General features: G+C 44.6%; 2 protein-coding genes across 2 annotated transcripts in view; one reads left to right on the top strand and one right to left on the bottom strand.

Moving 5' to 3' along the window:
- The window catches only part of fam3a (FAM3 metabolism regulating signaling molecule A), a 39,017-nt gene that overhangs the window by 1,237 nt on the left and 17,433 nt on the right, over window positions 1-20,347 (top strand). The window lies entirely within an intron of this gene.
- avpr2aa (arginine vasopressin receptor 2a, duplicate a) lies at window positions 7,365-19,011 on the bottom strand. The gene is made up of 7 exons (XM_088369764.1): window positions 18,758-19,011; window positions 18,584-18,599; window positions 11,729-12,108; window positions 10,642-10,887; window positions 10,418-10,564; window positions 9,367-9,868; window positions 7,365-8,679 (listed from the first exon to the last, which is right to left on the bottom strand). The coding sequence occupies exons 1-7, from the start codon at window positions 18,758-18,760 to the stop codon at window positions 8,477-8,479; spliced, it is 1,497 nt and encodes a 498-aa protein (XP_088225890.1). The 5' UTR covers window positions 18,761-19,011; the 3' UTR covers window positions 7,365-8,476.

The following is a 20,347-nucleotide window of genomic DNA, read 5'->3' as shown; positions in this document are numbered from 1 at the left end:
TCAGCTTGTGTGACCTCAAAAAAAGTCAGTTTGAGCAGTGCTCCCATTTTTTCCTTGTGGTTGCAAAATTGCGTTACAAAGTTCAGGTCTGCACAGGTTTTGTGTGACCTGGTTGTGCCCTTTGTGTTCGCGTTTTTGTCGGAGCGAGCGCTTCAAGGCCGCACGTGGCATTACCTGAGCCTGTTGCAAAGCTTAGAGCGACTTTATCCAAGCAGTCTTTTTCTTCCCGTCAGCCTTGTTGAAGGGAGCAGTCTCACGTACGGCGGGACTCAAGCCTCCTCTGCCGACACGGGCCCTAATTTCATTAATTATGAAGCAATATGCTGCTGCCGGGTCGAGCCCTTCGGAGAGGGCTTTACCCAGCGCTGGCATCTGTTCCGTACAAACGGCGAGGGAGCGGGAGAAGGAGAGAACAAGGGCAAGGCGCCTCTTGCCAAGGCTGCGGAGTGGCGCTGCGCTCAAAGCATGTTGTCGCAAGAAATGTCATGAAAAAGAGCAAAAAGAGACATTTCTAACTGTGGAACCATTGCGCAACCGTTTTCATTGTTGTCGTCGATTGATTCAGCTTTGTGGTTTATTTTGACGCTCAGAATTGTTCTCCGACACTTGGCGCGAAAATCTCAGTTATTTGTTTCCCCTGGTGGAAATGATCACGATGCGGAGGTTTCCAAATCTAAAAGCGAAGCTGTTGTTTCATGTCCGCCAGAGCCCAACACTCAATCACATCTCCACACGAGCCAAGTGCAAAAGCATGTAAGCCAAGTGGAAGCTGTTTATGCACTCATTGTTCATAAATTAGACCCCCCCCCAAACACACACACGGGTTTTGCTTAGGTGCAATAATAGAAATAGTACGGTGATGAATACGAACAAGCATTTGGTTGTTGTTTTGTTAAAAAATCGCTCAAAAATGACCTCAACACAACCTTTCCTTTCTTCTCACCTGTTTCTTGTGACCTTCTCCATAATCATTGATTGTCAATTATTATTCAAACCCGTTCCTTTTTTTCCTACCCCAATGAGCAGCGTAAAAAAAAAAGTGGTTTAGCCGCTTCATATATCACCCAGCGGCTGTAATGTGATTTTCAGCTCTAATTAGATTTAAGGCACTTAGTGTGTTATAATGATGTTTGTCTCGCCGAGCAACAGACGCCGTCCATCAGCCCAATTAAATATTAAACTGACCTACCGCTGCTTCGTGTGTATGTGCAACCTCAGCAGTGCACACACAAACTGCTCACATACAGTATGTGACCTACATTCTTGTACACAAACAGTGTCGAGAGAGGTGACAAACATGCACTTGTGCGTTTGTGTGTGTGTTGCGGCTATGCAGGTGCACTGAGCCATGCATCTAATGCAAAATGAGTGTTAGCTTCCTGCCAAATAATGCATGACGGATGCCACATCCCACGACGACACGTCAAGCCTGCAGTCGTTGTCACTCTCCCCGATGAAAAATGTTTTATTCCAGATGTCACAAAAAAAAGTGCAGCTGACTCCAAGGCCGAATTGTTGCAATGCTGCAAAGTGAAACAAGTGACTGACCAGCCGGTATTTTCTAATTTTTTATACTATACAACTTTATTTCTGGTAACGTCACCCACACGTGAAAATTTGATGGATTGAAATTCTAGCACGTTTACCAACTGCAGCAAATAGTCGGGACGTCAATCCAGTACTGACGTTGGTCGCCTCTGACTGCACTCTCCCGCATTCCCAGACTTGAGGATGTGCTCTTGTTTCTTTAGCCACTTCCAATGAGTAAGATGAAGAACCCCTCCCTCCTCGCAAACGTCTGTGAGAAAAACAGACAAATAGAGTTGAGGCAAAGAAGAGTGGAGCAAAAAACCGCAGTCATGGTCAGCCAAGCCCACCACGCCTCGGCCGCGTGTTGGTCCAAACCTGTTATTTCTGGCACTGGACGTTCTCAAAGAGATCAGCGTCTTCTGAGAGAGGAATGCAGCAGCTTTAAATAGATCAAATCGAAGCAGTGACGCTGGGGAATTACAGAGCTTCAACTTCAGACAACTGTCTGACCGAGGTCAAAGGTTCGATTTCTCAGTGAGAGACACAAAGCCGAGACGGAATCTCTTTTTCGGCAATCCATCGTTTCTCTCATCGGCGCTGGAGCTGATCACGACGATGGATTATGGTCTGGGTGGCCCGTGACACTCCAGCGTGTACTGAGGGCAGCCCAAAGTCAGCCTGTTGAAAATGCATGGAAGCTAAGTCCTTCATTGCCAGTCTCCCTTGTGAAATTCTGGACACAAAAAGAGGGAACAAAATGTTTTTTTAAATTATTTTTTTATTTTTCATTTATTACTTATTTATTTGATAGCTATGAGACACAATCAGTTAGGAAAAGTATTTTATTCTTTTTAAGCTTTGGCGTAAAAATGGCTATAAGATAGAGTGCACTGCAGTCAAACACTGAGGCAAGGCATTTTCATTTAAAGTAAAATGCCGCCCTCGTGTGGCGAATTCTGGAACTGCAACGGGTCTTTCTCGCACAGTCACCTGGTCCTCGGGAGTGCGTTGTTTTCTCTCCGTCTCTCTGCACGCCCGATTCAAATGATCTGGTTGGTTTTGCAGCTTCTGCGAAGGTTCCAAGCTTGGGGGATTTTTTTATGCAGACATCGGAATGAAATGTATTTAACGTTCCATTACTTAGCTGCTCCGAAAATTACCCATCTTTGTAAATCTCTACTTTTGCATTGCGTCACTGCCCAGGCTGCCAGCAAAACACAAATAGCTTTTATAAATGACTTGAGGAAAGTTGCACTATTGATCAAGTCTTTGTGTAGTTACACTAATTGCCCACACGGTAGCAGTGTTGTGTATTTTATTCTCGTGCAGCGACGACATCTTCTATCACTATGCAACATCTTGAGGCCCAGTTTTAGTTCACGGGTCACACCGTTTTACCTTTACGACGAGAAATTAAAGTCCTGATTGTGCAGTTTGCCCAATATGGTCGTATTGTTAGTTTTTATTGTTTGTTATTTCCAAAGCAACGGATTGAGTTCATTTAACTGCAAGACAAATGTTTAGAGGCAAAGAAACAATGAGGAAAGAACAAGATGACCTGAAAATTAAGATAAAACCAACATAAAAGCGTCAATGATGAGAAAAAACAAAGTAGTAAAACGACAAAACGCATGCAAAAATGTCATTAGGGAATAATGGTGACGATTGGTCGATAAAAAGCAGCTGTGAACATTAAAGTTAAACACGCTGACAGATGTCAAGTTTTCAGTTTAGTTGTCGAGAACACAACCCAAACCTGCATGACTTCTTGTTTGTTCTGTTTCTGGAAAGACTCAATAAGCCTTTTTTTTCCTTGCGGCTGCAGAGAAACAGCTCGAGTCTATTTTGTGTGTTCCATGTGGAGCCTTAAAACCCAACTAATTTCAATTCGCAGACTCTCGTGGCACGAGCATGCGTACGTAAACCTGAATTGTGCTGTGGGAAGAAGCGGCGCATCGCTGAAACAAACGCCGCCGAAGGCTGCGGGCTTGTCTCGCTCTTTTGCACTTGTGTGATTGCCTTCCAAGGCATGATTGCGCTTCTCTGCGGGAGTACCAAACCAAATATGTTCAAGTATTTACTTTTTTTTTTTTTTTTGCAAAGTAAATACAACCACAGGAAGGCTAGATTTGATTCTCGCTTGCTCGTTGAATTCGCTAAAGGTCATTTCAGTCAGTTAAAAGAAAGCTGTGCACGGAGTTTAAGACGAAAAAAAGTTTTGGGAGCCCATTTCTATCTATATAGCGTTTCTTTTAGGCAGGGGTGTCAAACTCTTTTTTTGTCATCATAGTTTCCTTCGGAGGGCCGTTCTGACCGTCAACGCCTTTTATTATACACGGGAAACTGATGAATAACTAGGTTTGAAATCAGAGATGAGTAAAAACGGTTCAAATAGTTTAAAAAGATGAATGCTAATAAAAAATGCTAGCAATAATTCCATTAAGACAATTTGTAATTTTAGTATTGACACATGAAGTTGATGCACGATTTGTCTTCGGGGGCCACTTAAAATGATGTGGTGGGCCGCACCTGACCCCCGGGCCTTGAGTTTGACATCTATGCTCTATCGTGCTTATCGTCTTCATACTTGCGGAAAGATGGACCTCTTCCTGAGCCGCTCGCCGTGTAAACACAAAAGACAGGCAAGCATTTACACTCACCATCGCGCATGAAAGACAATCAACTTTTTTTTTTTTTTTTAACTGAAACAAAAATCAGTATTTCAAAACGCAAGGACCGCCATATGTACTCCTGCACCCAAATCGGACAAATGTAGCGCTATGGCGTCAGTCAGCCGTGAAGTCACGCTGTCTCTTTTCCCACCACTCTGACTTTATTATGATTGCGCCACGGCCATTGTCGCCGTTATGTCACGCCCGACCCGACTTGTGTACAGTAGAGCCGCCGCTAACGCAACAATGTGAGCGGGCCGCGTAAGCCACTACGTTTTTCTCTCTCCCTCTTTCTTATCTGGCTCTTCCGGTCCCGTGTGCGTATCCACTAATCCGCTTTGTCTGCCTGGCGGGCCGCTGGTCAAAAAGCGGCCATATATGGAAGCTACCTACTTTCCTCGAGTTCTGCTTTTATTTTGCTTTTCCATCACGTCGCTGCTCGTTAACTGCTCTCAGTTGGACGTCGGCCATGACACGCCAGCGGACCACTTTTTCTTTGGATTGTTTTACATCATCTGTTCTATGTGCCCTTTCTGCATCTATTGCAGCCTGGTCATCCTGGAAGGGGGATCCTCCCATTTGTGTTCTCTTCTCAAGGTTTCTCATTGTTTTTCCTTGCCCCCTGAGAGTAATTGTCCATTTTCGTACATGTGAAACCCTTTGAGACTTGTTTGTGAACTAGGGCCACATAAATCAACTCGACTTGACTTGACTTGACTTGACTAGCTCGTCAAACCGTTTTGTTGGCCGTAAATCCGTCAAAAGCGGGTCGGCCGATCCCTCGTAAAATATTTGTGAGGAATCGTAAATAAACAGATGAACTACGCTCGCATGAAATTGGATGCCTTGTAACATTTCTGTATCAATTTGAAACAGCAATGGACAAATTGGCTGTGAAATCTTGAAAGAAAGAAATCCATCCTTGTGGGCAGCGGTCAAGGCTAGAGGCCTCATCATCCCGCACTTGTCCGCCAGGCCCGAATCGATTTCAGGAGAGCGGCTCACTCATTTTGCTGACCTTGCCGCGGCTTCCAAGCGGAGTCATTCATTCCCGTTGTAGTCCGTGACTTGGCGGTAAACGCCTCGGTAGTATTAAAAACATGATCAAGTGACTAACCTTGTATAATTACTTCCCGGGGCTGATGGCCGATTGTTATGACGTGCGAATTTGCACTTAAAATACGTAAATGAGCAGGCGTAGTAAAAGTTCTGTTGTTGATGGTACAAATAAAAAGATACTTGCGGGTTTATTTTCCTCCTGTCAAACCTGCCCGTGTCCTAATTCACCTGCGGGTTTTATAAGCTTCCCGTTTAGTAACACAAGAGTCCCTCTAGTGGCGTGGAGGTAAACCAACTCAAATAATTCAAGAAGGCCAAATGGCTCATAGACACGACCTCAGCCCAAAATGCATCCTCGTTAGCTAACGCGCACACAAAAGTGTGTACGAAGGCGCAAGTCATGTGAACCAATCTGGAATTTACGACCGTCGTCATATTTTGTCGTATTTGTTAAAAGTGTTTGGATGATACGAAGTTTAGCAAAGCACAGCACCCGAGGAAATGCGAGCGATCAGACAGAAGGCGGGAGTACGTTTCATCGAATTAAGAATACCTGCAGCTTGTATGATATCTGTTATTCTGCCCCCAAGTGGCCAAAGCTTGTACATCAGAAGGAACAGCACAATGCCCATTGAATTGGAACTAAAACTGATTCAAAATCCATTTAATTCTTTGCATCTAGAATCCAAAAATATTTGTAATTCAAGCGGCAGTGCAAAATTAAATTCACAATCCTCACAAGCACACAAAACAATCCTACTTTACATTTCTGTAAGTTGTCAATGTTACAGCGTGTTTTTTTTTTTTTTTTTTTTTTTAAAAAAAGGCCGTCATGGATTAATTGCATTTTCCATGGAAAAAGGATATTTGAAAAGTGTTACAAAGTGTTCTGTCTGAGGAACGAGGTCACGGAACAGATGGAAGTTCGTATCTCAAATCACCATAAGTGTGAGAGGCCATTGCGAAAGCATCATTGGAGAAGAAACATCTATTGACCTCTCCGTTTCCTACCAGGAAGAGGAACATGCATTAACACCCAAAGGAGTTTGCGGAGAACTTGGCCCACTTCCCGATGAAACAAAGTAGAACACGCCAGGGTGTTGATGTAGCTTTTCATCTGGCAAACGATCAAAGAGGAACGTCGTGTCTGGGGAACAAATGCTGGACGCGGCGCCGGGCCAGAGGAAAAGGTGAGGCTTCTCCTCCGACACGGACGAGGATTCCAGAGACATCTTGAAAGCGTCCCAGCATTGTCCTCCGCATTTGTGCTTTGGACACAAAAACAGAACGTCTGGAAATGTCTGCTTTCATCTGTTACACCGGCCAACGGCTACATCTGCGTAGTCTTAGGAGACACCATCACAAAGGATCACACGGAGATTCTTCTGCTGCTCGTTTCGCCGAGCTCGTTTCGACCGTGGTGCCTTGAGTCAATTTAAATTTGTTATGCGGTGGTGCTTTTTAAATTCTGAGAACGTCATTAATCCATTCCGAATCCACCCAAAAAAGAAAAATTGCAATTTACGTTGTATGACGCAAAAAAGCCCGCAGTAATGTCATCAATGATTCAAGCGTCAAAGCATTTCTTTTTTCCTCCACATGCTTTGCTTCAATTCAATAGAAGTCGTGCTGCTCCATCTGTTTCACTCAGAATGGCCACCTGGGGGCAGTATAATCCACACCCAGCCGTACACAAAGAAGATTTTATCAAGTGGTTGCCTTTTTTCCGATTGTACTGATCGATGCGGTTTGTTACCATTAACTGAAACAAACTTTTCATTTTCTTGATTCTTTTAAGAAGCATCTTTAAGAATGATCCAAAATTGCAGAATCGTGCCTATCGAGTAGTATCGTATCAAATCAGCGATCTCGTGTTTACTTTTTAGCGAACACTCGAAACGACGAGTGTTAACAGAGGGCAGTGACAACACACAGAAGAACAAATATAAAAGATAAATATTGAATTTTACACAACATTTAGTTGCTGATTGTAGATATTAGCCCATTGACTGCTGGTGGCGTTCCATTTTTTTACGCTTCTCTGATTTGCGCATCTTGCAGAGTGACATTTTCTCATGAGGGTTCAAATGAGAATAAGAAAAATGCAAAGAGCAAGTTTTTATTGTGCAATGTCATGGGAATGTCCAAATTCAAGCCCTTTTGAAGCTGCTGTGTAATTGCGGCCTTTGAGTCTCCTTCATGTTGACGACGCTTTCATCTACTTTCATTTGCCGGACTTTAATAGTTGGATAATATTTAAAAAAAAAAAAAAAAAACAATACTTGATATATGTCAGCAGTTGAGGGACAGAAAGGCATTACGAAAGGTGAGGTGGAAACTGTCGATAAATGAAATTGAAAAGCGCTGGCGAGACGTCCGTCTCTGGCGATATCGCCGCCGAGAATAACCCGGCTGACGACAGCGTGAGATTAAACCGAGGCTGTCGGGCTATAAAAGTGTCCGTGGACATCATCCACACTCGCTTCGGACCGGCGCCGCTTTTCTAATGAAAAGTGCAAGCTTATCTTTGGTTACACGACGAACACAAACTTGCCGCGACTTTCCAAGTCGACAAACGTTTATGCTGTCCAACATGCCTGATAATCAATACGTATCCTTTGGAATGCTTTGGAAATATTTCCTCTCGTTCCTTCGGCGCGTTGCGTAACCAGTCAGGAAGTCATTTTCTATACTTCACATGCTGTCATCAAAACACATCATTGTGTCCCGCTGGCTTGCGGAAAGCCGGATTGTTCGTTTTGCAGAACTAAGCCGCCCCGCGAGGGCTCATGTTTGTTTGGGTGTGTGTGTTCCAGTGTGTGTGTGTGTGTTTCTCTTGAATGAGCCTCTCTCGTGTCCGCTCACAGCTCTCTGTTGTCCTCTTAAGTTCATCCGTCGCTAATTCACTTGAGTCGAAGTTTGTTCACGATTGGATTTCCACCGCAGCCTTCCTGTGGAACAGCGTCGTCCATGACATGTCGGTCCCGCGGCAGCGAGCTCGCCATCCGCTCCTTTGACCGCCCGACGCCATTCACACCTTGCGTCCTTCAGCCGAGGCCACTTTGCAACATCGCACGAGCTGTCACGGCGCATTCCGTCACGCGCCGACGCGGATGGAGTTCCCGTCCGCTTCGATCCCATGGTCGGGAACATCTGGCAGAAGCAGGTCACCCGTGTTCTCCGGAGGCGAGGTTCTCTGGGGTTGCCTCACCGGGTCAGTACTGGCTGTCCTTGGTGGTGGACGTATGCGTGGCGGTGGAGTCGTCGGGTAGCGAGCCCCGGCGGCGTCCGGATGGCCAGCCGCAGCGTAGCAGATTGTGAAGCTCTCTGGACACGCTGCTGGAGAAGGCCGTGTAGATCCACGGGTTGGTGCATGAGTTGAGACTGGCCAGCAGCATGAGGATGGTGAAGGCCACTCCTGAAAAGAGAAGCCGATCAGTCCATTGTGTTGAATGGCGTTCTTCTCAACTGTCCCACTATAGAGCTGTAAACATTCCAGATGGCCAAAGCTTCACGTCCTGTTTTTTTTTGGCCTTCTAATAATAATCATTACATAAGTCAAGCCTATGTCATACTCGTGTCAGCATTAAACAACGGAAACGGATTTGGGTCTAAACAACGATAAACATCAGCCGAGATGTGTGTGTGTGTGTGTGTGTGTGTTATACGATATAGAATTGCGTGTTACTCGTTTAAGGTAAAGGTCAGTTGTATAATAAAAGGTGCGGTGAGCTCAATGTTGGACCCGCCTCCAATTTTTTAGCCGCCAGCGCCGATCATTGTTGATGAAATGTCAACATCTGGCCGCTCAGGTTGCAAAAGAAGTTCTTTACTGCTGTCTGCTGTTTATCTTTTGCTTCAAATCACGGGACACACTATCAGGCCTTGCTTTTGTTTGGAGCTATTTTTAGAACTGAGCCCCAGTGGCAACCTGGCTGCCGTTTTGGTGACTCCTGCTTTAGTATTCGGAGCCATGGCGTACAACAAAAGTCTCTTAAAGTCTTTCAAGTTCCAGAAAGTTGGTTGTCGGAACCACAGCGGTTCCTGGAACACCAATCGAATGCGTTGAGCACAGCGGCCCCGACCCAAGATGAATGTTACTGACCTTGATTGGGAGAGTTGGGGTCCCAGGCGGCCCACAGCTGAACAATGAAGAAAGGGGACCAGCACACAGTGTAGACCAGCACAATGACCAGCGTCATTCGGATTGTTTTGGACATGGCCTTGGTGATGCTGGGCGGCGGCAGCGCTTCGGGGCGAGGGGGGGCGTAATCGAGGGAGCAGCGAGGTGAGCCGGGGGCCGCCGTGCAGGACTCGTGGCACTCGGGACCGTTGGCTTGCTGCTGATCGGACGACGTAGCACTTCTCGACGCGGCGTCTCCCGCTTGACTTTTATTGGACGTGTTTTTGTTTGTCACGGGCTTCAGGCGCAGTCCCGGATGAGCTCCGCCTCCGGACGCCCGCCGCCCCCTTTCTCTATCCCTGGCCCGCTCTTCTTTCTTAAAGCTGTGGAAAGGGAAAAGGATTTCTTTCCTCTTCAGCTCAGCCATCACCATCCTCTCCGACTTTAGGTAGATGTTGTTGTGGATCTCCCGGAAGATTCTTATCTGCGAGATGACCATTTTTTTTATTTTGCACAGTTGGAATGACATCAGCAAAAACACTCTGGATTCCATTTGACGATGGGCGCACGCCAGATTTGCATTTCTGGTTGAAGCGCTTCAGGAAATTGAAGCGAAACAAGGATTGTGTGTTGGCCTTTACCATCAGCAGTAAAGCAACCACAGACCTTCTCATGTAGTATGATTGAATTCTCTCTTTAGTGCTCAGAATGAACTCGATAAACATCTGCTCCCCCTAAACACGAGCTACGCCATCAAGATGGCCGCAAAGTGATTCAAGCACTCATGAACGTTATTCATTTTAAAATGAGTGCAAACATTGTTTTCTTTGACTCCCGACTTCTAATGCTAGTTGTTGAGGTCTTACTTTTTTTTCGGACCTGTGCTAATACAATGACAGCTTCTAGAGGAATTAACTAGCTCCAAAATCTTTGAGGATATTCATAGTCACGAGACGCTTCGGATATATTTTTCTGCCTGTCCAGATGTTATTAAAAGTTACTAAGAGGCGATGCTGGAAAAAATCAGTTTTACCTGACAGACGGTAATGATGAGGGCGGGCAGGAGAAAGACAGCCAACGTCATCCAGGTGATGTAGGCCTTGAGCCCCCACGCCTCAGCAAACTGACCCCAGCACTCAAACTCCCCGGGACTCACTTCTGAGCGTGAGAAGATGAACACCTGACAGAAGAACGACATCAAAATGGCAATGACAAAAATATAAATGTCACCGGCCTGATCCCGTTACTCGCGCTCACCTGCGGTAGGCTGAGGACGAGCGCCAAACCCCAAGCCACCATGACGGACGTGTTCCAGCGGGGCACTGCCCCGCTGCGGTGAGCCTGCAGCGGGCAGCAGATGGCGTGATGGCGGTCCACCGTCATGGCCACGATCATGTAGGAGGACGCAAACATTCCCACAATCTGCAAGTACTTGATGGAGCGGCACAGGAAATCGGGTCCCTGGAACTTGTCTGTGATGTCCCAAATGAGCTGGGGAAGAACCTACACGCACATTTTAAAGTTTGTCAAAGTGCAAATCCATTCTGGACACTTTAATGTCTGCCCTGCGTTGATATTAATAATGTTGTTGATGTTATTTTAGCTGCTGCCAAACAGCCAGGCAAGACGGATGCAGGATCTCGAAAATGATTTGCAGATGTTGGAAGTTAGCCTGGTGCCAACAGAGCGCAACGACCTGTCACTTTTCAATATATTGTCTGCTGACTGAATCAAGTATGATAAAGGCGCAAGGAACGTGATGTTCTGGCTCCTTCAGTGACATAATCATGACTTCATGATGATGGGAAGAATTCTTGCAGCTGAGTTGCGCTATTGGGATTTAGCTCCAAGCTCAGAACATGCCGGTTCCGAGCGGAGTGTTCCTCACGAGGCAAATTTTGAACATCTTGGTCGGAACAACTCTGTCAGGCTGTAACATTTTCGTTTATTGAACAATTAATCCACTAGCTACTCGCTAGCTATCCACCGCTAGCTATCCACCGCTAGCCGTTTTGAGAATAAATTCTTCATCATTTGTCGACAGATTTAAAAAAGCTACGCACATTTGAAATATAACCAAGTTTCGACCTTTTTTTTTTTTCGTTCTGTTTATGTTCTATGGATTAAGAATAGGATAGCCCAGAAATTTCGATGTGAGTAGGCGGCTGAGCAAATATTTGTACTGCCTCCAAAAAAATCCTGGTGGAATTCTAATCATCAATAATCATCGCAAGAATGTATACGTGGCTTCATCCACCTTGATGATTGTCCGGTTGTGTCGAGTCGGGTTACGTGCGGCCGACTTCATTGATTGATTTCAAACATGAAGGATGCGATTCCTCACCTGAAAGAAGGCCACCACCAGGTCAGCCACACACAAGTTGACCATGAAGACGTGCATGGGCGCGTTGTGCTTCCTCCTCCTGAGCAGCACCCACAGGACAAAACCGTTCCCCAGCGTGGTGAGAGCCAGGACCACCCCGAGCACGGCAATCTCGGCCCGGGCCAGGCCCTGGTCCCTCACCCTGGGTTGGGGCAGCGGGTACGGCGTGGCGTCGGAGCCATTCTCCGGAAAGATCCCGAAGAAGGAGGATCCGCCGTGGGAGCCGTTGAGGGTGTTGAGCTCAAAGACAGACGTGGAAGTGCGGTTGTTGCTCGCCGGCGCCACCAGAGAGGAGAGGCTTAAGGCGTCCCAGTCCGTTTCCAAGCTGATGCTTTCCATTCCTGAAAGACAAACATTGCGGTTCGACGGTGAGGAGAGCAACTCCTGCAAATCAAGTTTGCTCAATTGTGCTATTTTCTTCTCGTTAGCTAGACTGACCTTTGCCCTCCAGCCTGAGCCTTATATCCGATATATTAAAATCGTGGGAAAATTATCCCATCTCCAATTTTTAATTAGTTTGTGTTCACCGTTTATTTTCCCTTTCATATTTTCTCAAGGCTGATGGACAGCTTTTTTTTTTTCCCTTCACCTCCACTCCACATCACATGCTTTGTCGCATTCCTCCGTTCTCTTGTTTCCCTTGACCGCTTCGAGTACATCACATTCTCTTCCCCTCCCTCGATGTCACCGTGGAGCGCAATAAATGTCATGTTTGTTTTTTCTTTGCTTATAAATAAATTGCTTGCTCGTCGCAAGAGACGAACGACAGGGCAATCCGAGGAACAGAAGTTCGTGGGAGGCCGGGCGGAAGATTGCCCGGCCGATTTAGAAAAAAGTCCGAGAAAACGTGATCAGGCTATTGTGGGAAAAAAAAAATAATCGTACGCTCGTGTGTTATTGTTGCTCTCCGTCTGTCTTTGTACGTTGTGTTTGGGGACTTTGCAAAGTTGTTGCCTCAGCTTTGTTTACCCATTTATTTATTTATTTATTTGAGATAATCCCGCTTCCCTGCACTCAGGTCTACTTTTTGCCTCCACCAACACGTCAAATAGCCACTTGTGATTTTGCTTGGTTAAAAATAGGGAGGTAAAAGCGCTCTCTCACAACTCCACTGGGAACCCGCTAGCCAATTAGCGGCTAATCGTGCCGAGTGACATGTTGTCAAGTGTCTCATGCCGGCTTGCACGGAGGAATGCGTGAGTAGCTTTGCCAAATGGACTTCTCTGACCTGAACGGGGGCTCCTCTCTTGTCAATCATTCAAACATGCCCTGGACTATTAAATATTTTTCTTATGGCATAGCGAGGCCGCATTTTGCGACTTGAGAGCGGGACGGACGGTGTGACGTCAATGACCGCTCACTTTTTTTTAATTAAGTTTTAACGGTACGAGGAGCTCTTCAATTTCCTCGGGCTTCTCTTTGTTTGAACCTCGCCGTCTTGCTCCCGTTCTCTGTAATTACGCCATAGAACATTCTTTGTGCCTTCTATATGGTCTCATTATCTATGTTCTCAATAACCATGTGGCTGACCTTTAATACTTTTTTTTTTACGCCTGGAAGAACATAAGGGAGTTAAATTTGATGCGGGAAATGTAGACGGTAAAAATGAGTGGCTTCTTTGATGGAGCACATGAAAGACGCCATGTTTGGATCACAAGCTTGTCAGTTGGTGCAATCATCGTAAAAACTCGGAGCTCCTTGTTAAAAGAGGCAACAACAAGAACAAGTGTGTAAAATTCAATTTAAAAACAGATGGATCCATTGACAAAAACAAATATTCTAAATCTACTTTGATTTGTATGCCACGCGCATGCTATAAATTAAGGCTGGCAATTTGATTTTCAAATCACTCCAAATTTGAGCCGATCTGATCCACGCGTACTTTGAACCCGAGACAATTTTAACCCCAAAAAATCCGCAGCAGCGATAAATTCAATACATTTTTCTGTATTTCCTTTGGGGTGATGCTATCCGCCCTTCTAATCCATCTTTCTGATTCAATAATAAATAAATGGATAAATAAATAAATTGATAAATAAATTGATAAATAAATATGTAGCTAAATTGGTAAATAAACAAATGACTTAACAAATAGATAAATAAATTGATAAATAAATATATAGCTAAATTGGTAAATAAATAAATGACTTAACAAATAGATATTTATCTATTAAATAAATAAATAAATATATAGCTAAATTGATAAAGAAATACATAACTTCATAAATAATAAATAAATAGATAAATAAATCGATAGATAAATTGATGGATAAATTGACAAATAAATTAATTAATAGATAATAAATAAATAGATAAATAAATTCTTCTGTGTATTTTGGATGATTTTGGTCCTTCTATTCATTTCATCCTTTGTTCGCCGTTGTTTATTTGAAAAGTAGTGTGGAAGGCAATGCACACTGGATTGGACGGTCACGTGCGCTACACGGCGATCTCGCTTCCCTCCGAGCCTTAAACGAATGGCTGTGTCTGCTCGTTCGGCGTGAATCTCCCCGGAGGCCACCCGGTGCGCAACCATCAATTTCCGCCTCATCCTCTCTGAGCTCAGCGCATTGGCTAACGATGCCTCTGGCATGACTGAAACAGGTACTTAAGGTGAGGGAGAAAATATTACAGGTCGGGGGGAGTCTTTCAACACATTGCGCACACGTGTGGGTCAAAAGCCGCTAAGACGACATCATCGGCAAACTATGCACCGTCGTCGGATGAAAAATGAAGCGGAATGTAAAAAAAAAAAAAAAAGAACTAGACTGGACTTGCATTTTAGTAACCCTCACAGTATGTCTTTGTCAATTGAGGCGCAGCGCAAACTCATTCAAAAATGTCCGCTCGGCAGGATGGCAAGTTGCGTTTTTACTCATGGGAACTGTTGAGCGGTGCCAGAATCGCAGGTCTAAAGTGCAACACGGGGCAAACTATGTGAAGTCCAGCCCGTTTATTTATTTTGCGAAAGTGGAGCAGTGTTTACGTGGGAACCCAATGTGTGTGTTTTGGAAATGGACTACAAAACCTTTTGTTTTTCATTTTAGTTTCATCCCAACGACTACTTGGTCAAGATTTGTTCCTTTTTAAAACATGATCTAAAAAAAAAAAAAATTCTGCGGTAAATGTGCTCATAAGACACCTGTTTCTGTGATTGGTTGTTTTGCCTCAGGCGCGGTGGTTCTTTGTATGAGTGGCACAAAAATGGGCCAGAGAAGGTTGATCTTTTGATTTTATACTCAATGAGCATTTAAACAAATATGTGACTTTTCTTGTTCTTAGAAAAATGATACACCTGTTTCTGTGATTGGTTGTTTTGCCTCATGCGCAGTGGTTCCTTGTCGGAGTGGCACAAAAATGGGCCAGAGAAGGTTGATCTTTTGCTTTTATACCCGATGAGCATTTAAACAAATATGTGACTTTTCTTGTTCTTAGAAAAATGATACACCTGTTTCTGTGATTGGTTGTTTTGCCTCAGGCGCGGTGGTTCTTTGTCTGAGTGGCACAAAAATGGGCCAGAGAAGGTTGATCTTCTGCTTTTATACCCGATGAGCATTTAAACAAATATGTGACTTTTCTTGTTCTTCGAAAAATGATAAACCTGTTTCTGTGATTGGTCGTTTTGCCTCAGGCGCGGTGGTTCTTTGTATGAGTGGCACAAAAATGGGCCAGAGAAGGTTGACCTTTTGCTTTTATACCCGATGAGCATTTAAACAAATATGTGACTTTTCTTGTTCTTCGAAAAATGATACACCTGTTTCTGTGATTGGTCGTTTTGCCTCAGGCGCGGTGGTTCTTTGTCTGAGTGGCACAAAAATGGGCCAGAGAAGGTTGATCTTCTGCTTTTATACCCGATGAGCATTTAAACAAATATGTGACTTTTCTTGTTCTTCGAAAAATGATACACCTGTTTCTGTGATTGGTTGTTTTGCCTCAGGCGCGGTGGTTCTTTGTATGAGTGGCACAAAAATGGGCCAGAGAAGGTTGACCTTTTGCTTTTATACCCAATGAGCATTTAAACAAATATGAGACTTTTCTTGTTCTTAGAAAATTACTCCTCTAGCTACTTCTGTTCTGCAGAGATTTTTCTCGACACGCCTTTTCATCTCTCCCATTTGAGCTTTGTGTGGCTTTCGTCAGCGTGGCATGAGACTTTATTTACCTACTGATCGATGCAACAAAGAGCCGCATGAGTCAGCCGGCTCGACGTGGAGCTAAATTGGACCAAACACGACAGCGACTTGAGTGCCAGGTGGACGTTCTGCACATGAATGCGGATCGGTGCCCGTCGGCGCTTGATTTATTCATCGGACGCGGCGAGGTGGGGCGAGCTAATAAAAGTGAACAATTTGTTCCTTCTGTGTCACGGCAAAACAGCTGATTAAATGTTAATGGTGTGGAAGCACACCTCATTAGTCACCCACATCGTCGACACTCGCCACCTGCACTGTGTGTCACTCGCAAACAGCCGCCGTGTATTTCCACAATACAGGACGCCAATGGGGATGCGTTGACCAAGTTTACTTTTTTTGAAGGGAGGAGGCGGTGGTGGGAATGTATCATTAACCAGCAAGTCATGCTTCGAGTCATGCTCTTTAGACTAAGGCGACATGTGGTGTGCACATGAAGCCAACACCTCCAAAATAAAGGTCAGCCACTCAAGGAGGATTTTTCCCAATGGCGATAAACCAAGGAAGTCCTTTTGTACTCGTTTTAAATTCTGCCAACTTGAAGGAGAAGGGGGGGTATTAAAAATAGCATCTGATTAATGGAACAAACCCTCAGGGGGCCTAGTGTTGATGGAAAAATATGCATAAATAAATTGTTGGAGTGGCTCCTTGAAATCTTTGCCAAAGATTTACGTGGTGTTTTAGCGGATACATTGAAGGCCTTAGTGGGATTAATTACCTTTACTCCATCTGGAAAGTGCTTCAAGCACTCGTGTAGGTTAAAAATACACTTTTCTTAGGCTTCGGTGTAAAGGAATCCATAATACATGCTCAGTCAGCACGCAAAAGTAGGAGAGAACATCTTGAGGATTTGAAAGTACGACCGAGGCCGTCGTGCTTGGTTGAGTACACGTTATCGTGGTGTTGCGCGTTTCCTCGCTTTCGTACAATGTGAGCACCATCGTCAAATGCCGGTGCCGTTTGGCTCACTTGACGGAAGACGCGGCAGACTAGAGTTTGGAAAAATTCAGTTTTCCTCTCACTGTGTTTTCCTCTCACACAAATGGGCGGGGCTACTTTGGAAAGTAAAATAGCATTATACTATGAAAATAATGTACTCATCTGGCTACGGTAAAATGTATTTTATTTCATATAATAAGGAAAAACTGGCACATCTTGATTTTCATGCTGGGTTTGGGATTTGGTTTGGGACTTTAGACCAGCTTGGAGCAGGTCTAACTTGTTGCGCAGGTGTCAATTTGATCCAAGCGTCGGCAGACAGGTTTTTCTGTGGTGGATTTCATCTCATTCATAAATATAACAACAGCGTGCTCGGAAAAGATAGTACAGATCTGCCTGCAGTTCCTCACAAACGTAGTTCTTTTACTCTGTTATCTTCTGGATGGACTCCAGCGAGTCCATTTCCGATTCTATAATGTCAGAGAGATTGTGTGTGCCTCTCCTAGGTGGAATTGAAAAGGAATGAGAGAGGAAGAGCCGCTTCCATTGCAAGGAAGCAAGTTGGCTGTGTACACTCCCACAACGGCGCAATTGCATGTTTTTTAACTGTCCGTGCCTACGAAAAGACCAAACGGAAGAAAACTACAGCAGGACAGTTAAGGTGCACTTTGTGCTGGCTGTGAAAATTGGGCTCAAAGTCCTCATGTTGTTGTTACTTTTTAGAAAGGGTCAGAATTATGACAATGTGTTTTTTTTCTCATTATACTACCGACAGTTTTATAACAAGCAGCTTTATTTATACAGGAATAAGGTGTTACAACAAGATCATATTTGTTTTAAGTTTTACTTTGAAAAGAATAAAGTTTTGGAGGAGAAAATTTGTATTTTGGAGGAAAAAGTTGCATTTGACCAATGATGACTTATTTATTCAAGACAGACTGTAATCCTTTGTCAATGACATTCTCGTATTGAGCAAAATGACGTGCTGCATTTTGAGAAGCGTTGAATCAACACTCACTTTCAACAATCAAAACAATTCTTGACCTGATCAATTCATGGATTTGGAAGACAATGCTGCCTGACATCTCGCCGCTCTTCCTTATGCAAGTTTTTGTGACCGCAGCGAGACAAATCTTTGGCGCTGTCACCGGATACAATCCATTAACATTTCACACAAATCAACCGACACCTTCTTAGAACTCGGCTAATCCACTGTGGAGCCACGAAACTGCGCTGCACATAGTTTTCACATTTACAAAAAAAAGTGCAATCTATTCTATATGGCAAATAAATAATCCTCTTAATTGTCAATATTTTACAGCCTTCCTTTCCTTCAGTTGTTTTCATTATTTTAACAAGAAGCTAATAATCATGTCATGAATTTGTTTTGGAATTTGCATACCGGTCAAGCAACACATCACTCTTTTGCATGTGTTGATAGTGACAGTCCATGAAAAAACAAAACAAATAAATAGCTGAACTATTAGTTGAATATTAAAGGCGCTGTTAATGTGTGTGCGTGTCGTGGAGTGTGTGCCGTGGAGACCTCAGCTGTTTGTTTGTGGAGAGATGACCCACATTGATCACATTGAGTTGAATTGTACACAACCACTTAGAAGAATTGGATTTCAAGATTCATGCCGTAAAGAAACTTCAAAAAATAAATAAATAATGAAAGGGCACTCACGTGTGATCCACTTTGGCTGTGCAATTTACGAGAGATGTCAGAAATGATCAATCCACATCGGCATAAAAAAAAAAAAAAAAAAAAAATCAGATGGGTCTGTTATGATTCAGTTTGGATGCAAAATAAAATGTAACAAATGTCACTGCATTTTTTTTTTATGCCTCCCCCCCCCACCATAGTAGACTGCAATCTCTCTCGTAAAGTGTCCTTCCCCAGATTGGCGTTCTCCGATGATTGTAATCCGCGGTCGGCGTACCCGCCCGGCGACTTCACTTCTTGCAACGTGCTCTGCCTTCGGCTGCCTCCGGCTGCCTTCAGCTGCAGCGGTGCAAATGAATTTGAGCTCCTGCCTCCCCCCTGCTATCTCCCCTCCTCCTGGGTCAAGCCTGTCCTCGAGGGCTGAGGGTGGAGCGAGGAATCGAGGAAGGGTGTGATTGTCTCACATGCCTTTAATGTATGAGAGAGGTGGGCTGCCTTCTCACGTGTCAGAAACAAATAAAGGTTAATGTTTGCTGGTGGGGGGAGCCGCCCTTCCCTCATTCAAGCCGTTTCTCTCTTGTGTATACACACGTTGCCGCCGTCACTTTGCATGCTGAGCACTCGGCCGCTCAAAATGTTTTTTTTTTGCTGCTAGTGGCCGGCCAGGTGCCTGTTCGTCGGATGACAGCAATGTCATCATTTGGTCGAGTCAGCAGATAGTGACCTTGCCATGTCCTATGCGGAAAAAAAAAAAGGCTGTCCTCCATATTCGATGTCGGGCCTGGTAAGAGAAAAGCTTTGGACGTCAGGGAGGTGTTGACTTAGCTTGGATTGCATCAGAGTCTTCAAAGGTGCATTGTTTTTCTGGTGCAAGATCAAATCAGCAATTTTATTTTGAAGTGTAATTTGCAAGAAGAGGTTCAAACTGGTTCAAATATTTCTTAACATTTTTGTTGCTTGCAGGAACAGATTAATGGCATTCCATTCATTTCAACAGGGAAAGGTAACTTGAGATATGAATGCTTTGAATTACGAGCACGCTCACAGTCCATGGTGCCAAAGAAGCAATTTGAAGTGAGTTGAGTCGCTTCATTTGGAAGCGGGTAGTCGTTTGCTGCCACCTTGTGGCCTCTCTCTGCAAAACGTTTTTCCGCCTTTTCTGGGCAGGGTCGACTGTCTGAGCAAAACACTTCGATGCCCCCCGGTTCGAGATGCGATGTTTACACACAGCTATGAGAACACGGAAGGCTTAGGATAAACTATCCCATAATATGACCCAGTTCTGAGATTTCTGACTGGACGGTCTCCATTCATGTCGGCACGTATTTACGCGAGAAATAAAAGTGAAGGCTGTTTTCTTCGACCGATCATCCAAAATCGGAACAACTACAACAAACGTCGCAATGACTCAGCCGTCAATCGGAGGCCGTGTACTCCCACAGTCCTTGAATCCAATTTCCATTTTTCTTGGCTTCCTTCGCATTCTGGCGCATTCTGCAAACAAGGCTGCCGTGGGTTCGGAAAAAGAGATCGGGCTTGGGTTTGAGTGGAATGTTAAGAAAGGCAAAGCGATTTTTCTTTGTTTTGGCCGCTTTGATCAAGGCCACGTCTTGGCCGGACGAGCGGGCGGCACGCAACACCTGTTGGCGTAAACCGAAGCAAGGAGCCGATCCGTTTTCTACGTATCGGACAGTCCTGCTGGATTCATCTGGTGTGAATCCATAATAAGCACTCAGTCATAATAAGATGCTTTATTTCCAGCTCGCCGAGCTCATCGCAGCTTAT

This window comes from Syngnathus floridae, chromosome 2 (genome assembly GCF_059516105.1).
Source record: "Syngnathus floridae isolate MCC-2025c chromosome 2, RoL_Sflo_1.0, whole genome shotgun sequence".
Lineage (NCBI taxonomy): Eukaryota > Metazoa > Chordata > Actinopteri > Syngnathiformes > Syngnathidae > Syngnathus > Syngnathus floridae.
This window is presented reverse-complemented; position numbering and strand designations above follow the sequence as displayed.

What these genes read in the sequence shown, in the direction of transcription:
- avpr2aa (XM_088369764.1), bottom strand. An exon ending in TGGTGGTGGCCTTCTTTCAG is followed by an intron (nt 10,888 to 11,728) that starts GTGAGGAATCGC and finishes ATGTGCGTGTAG; the next exon opens with GTTCTTCCCCAGCTCATTTG. An exon ending in CCCCAACTCTCCCAATCAAG is followed by an intron (nt 8,680 to 9,366) that starts GTCAGTAACATT and finishes TTCTCTTTTCAG; the next exon opens with GAGTGGCCTTCACCATCCTC.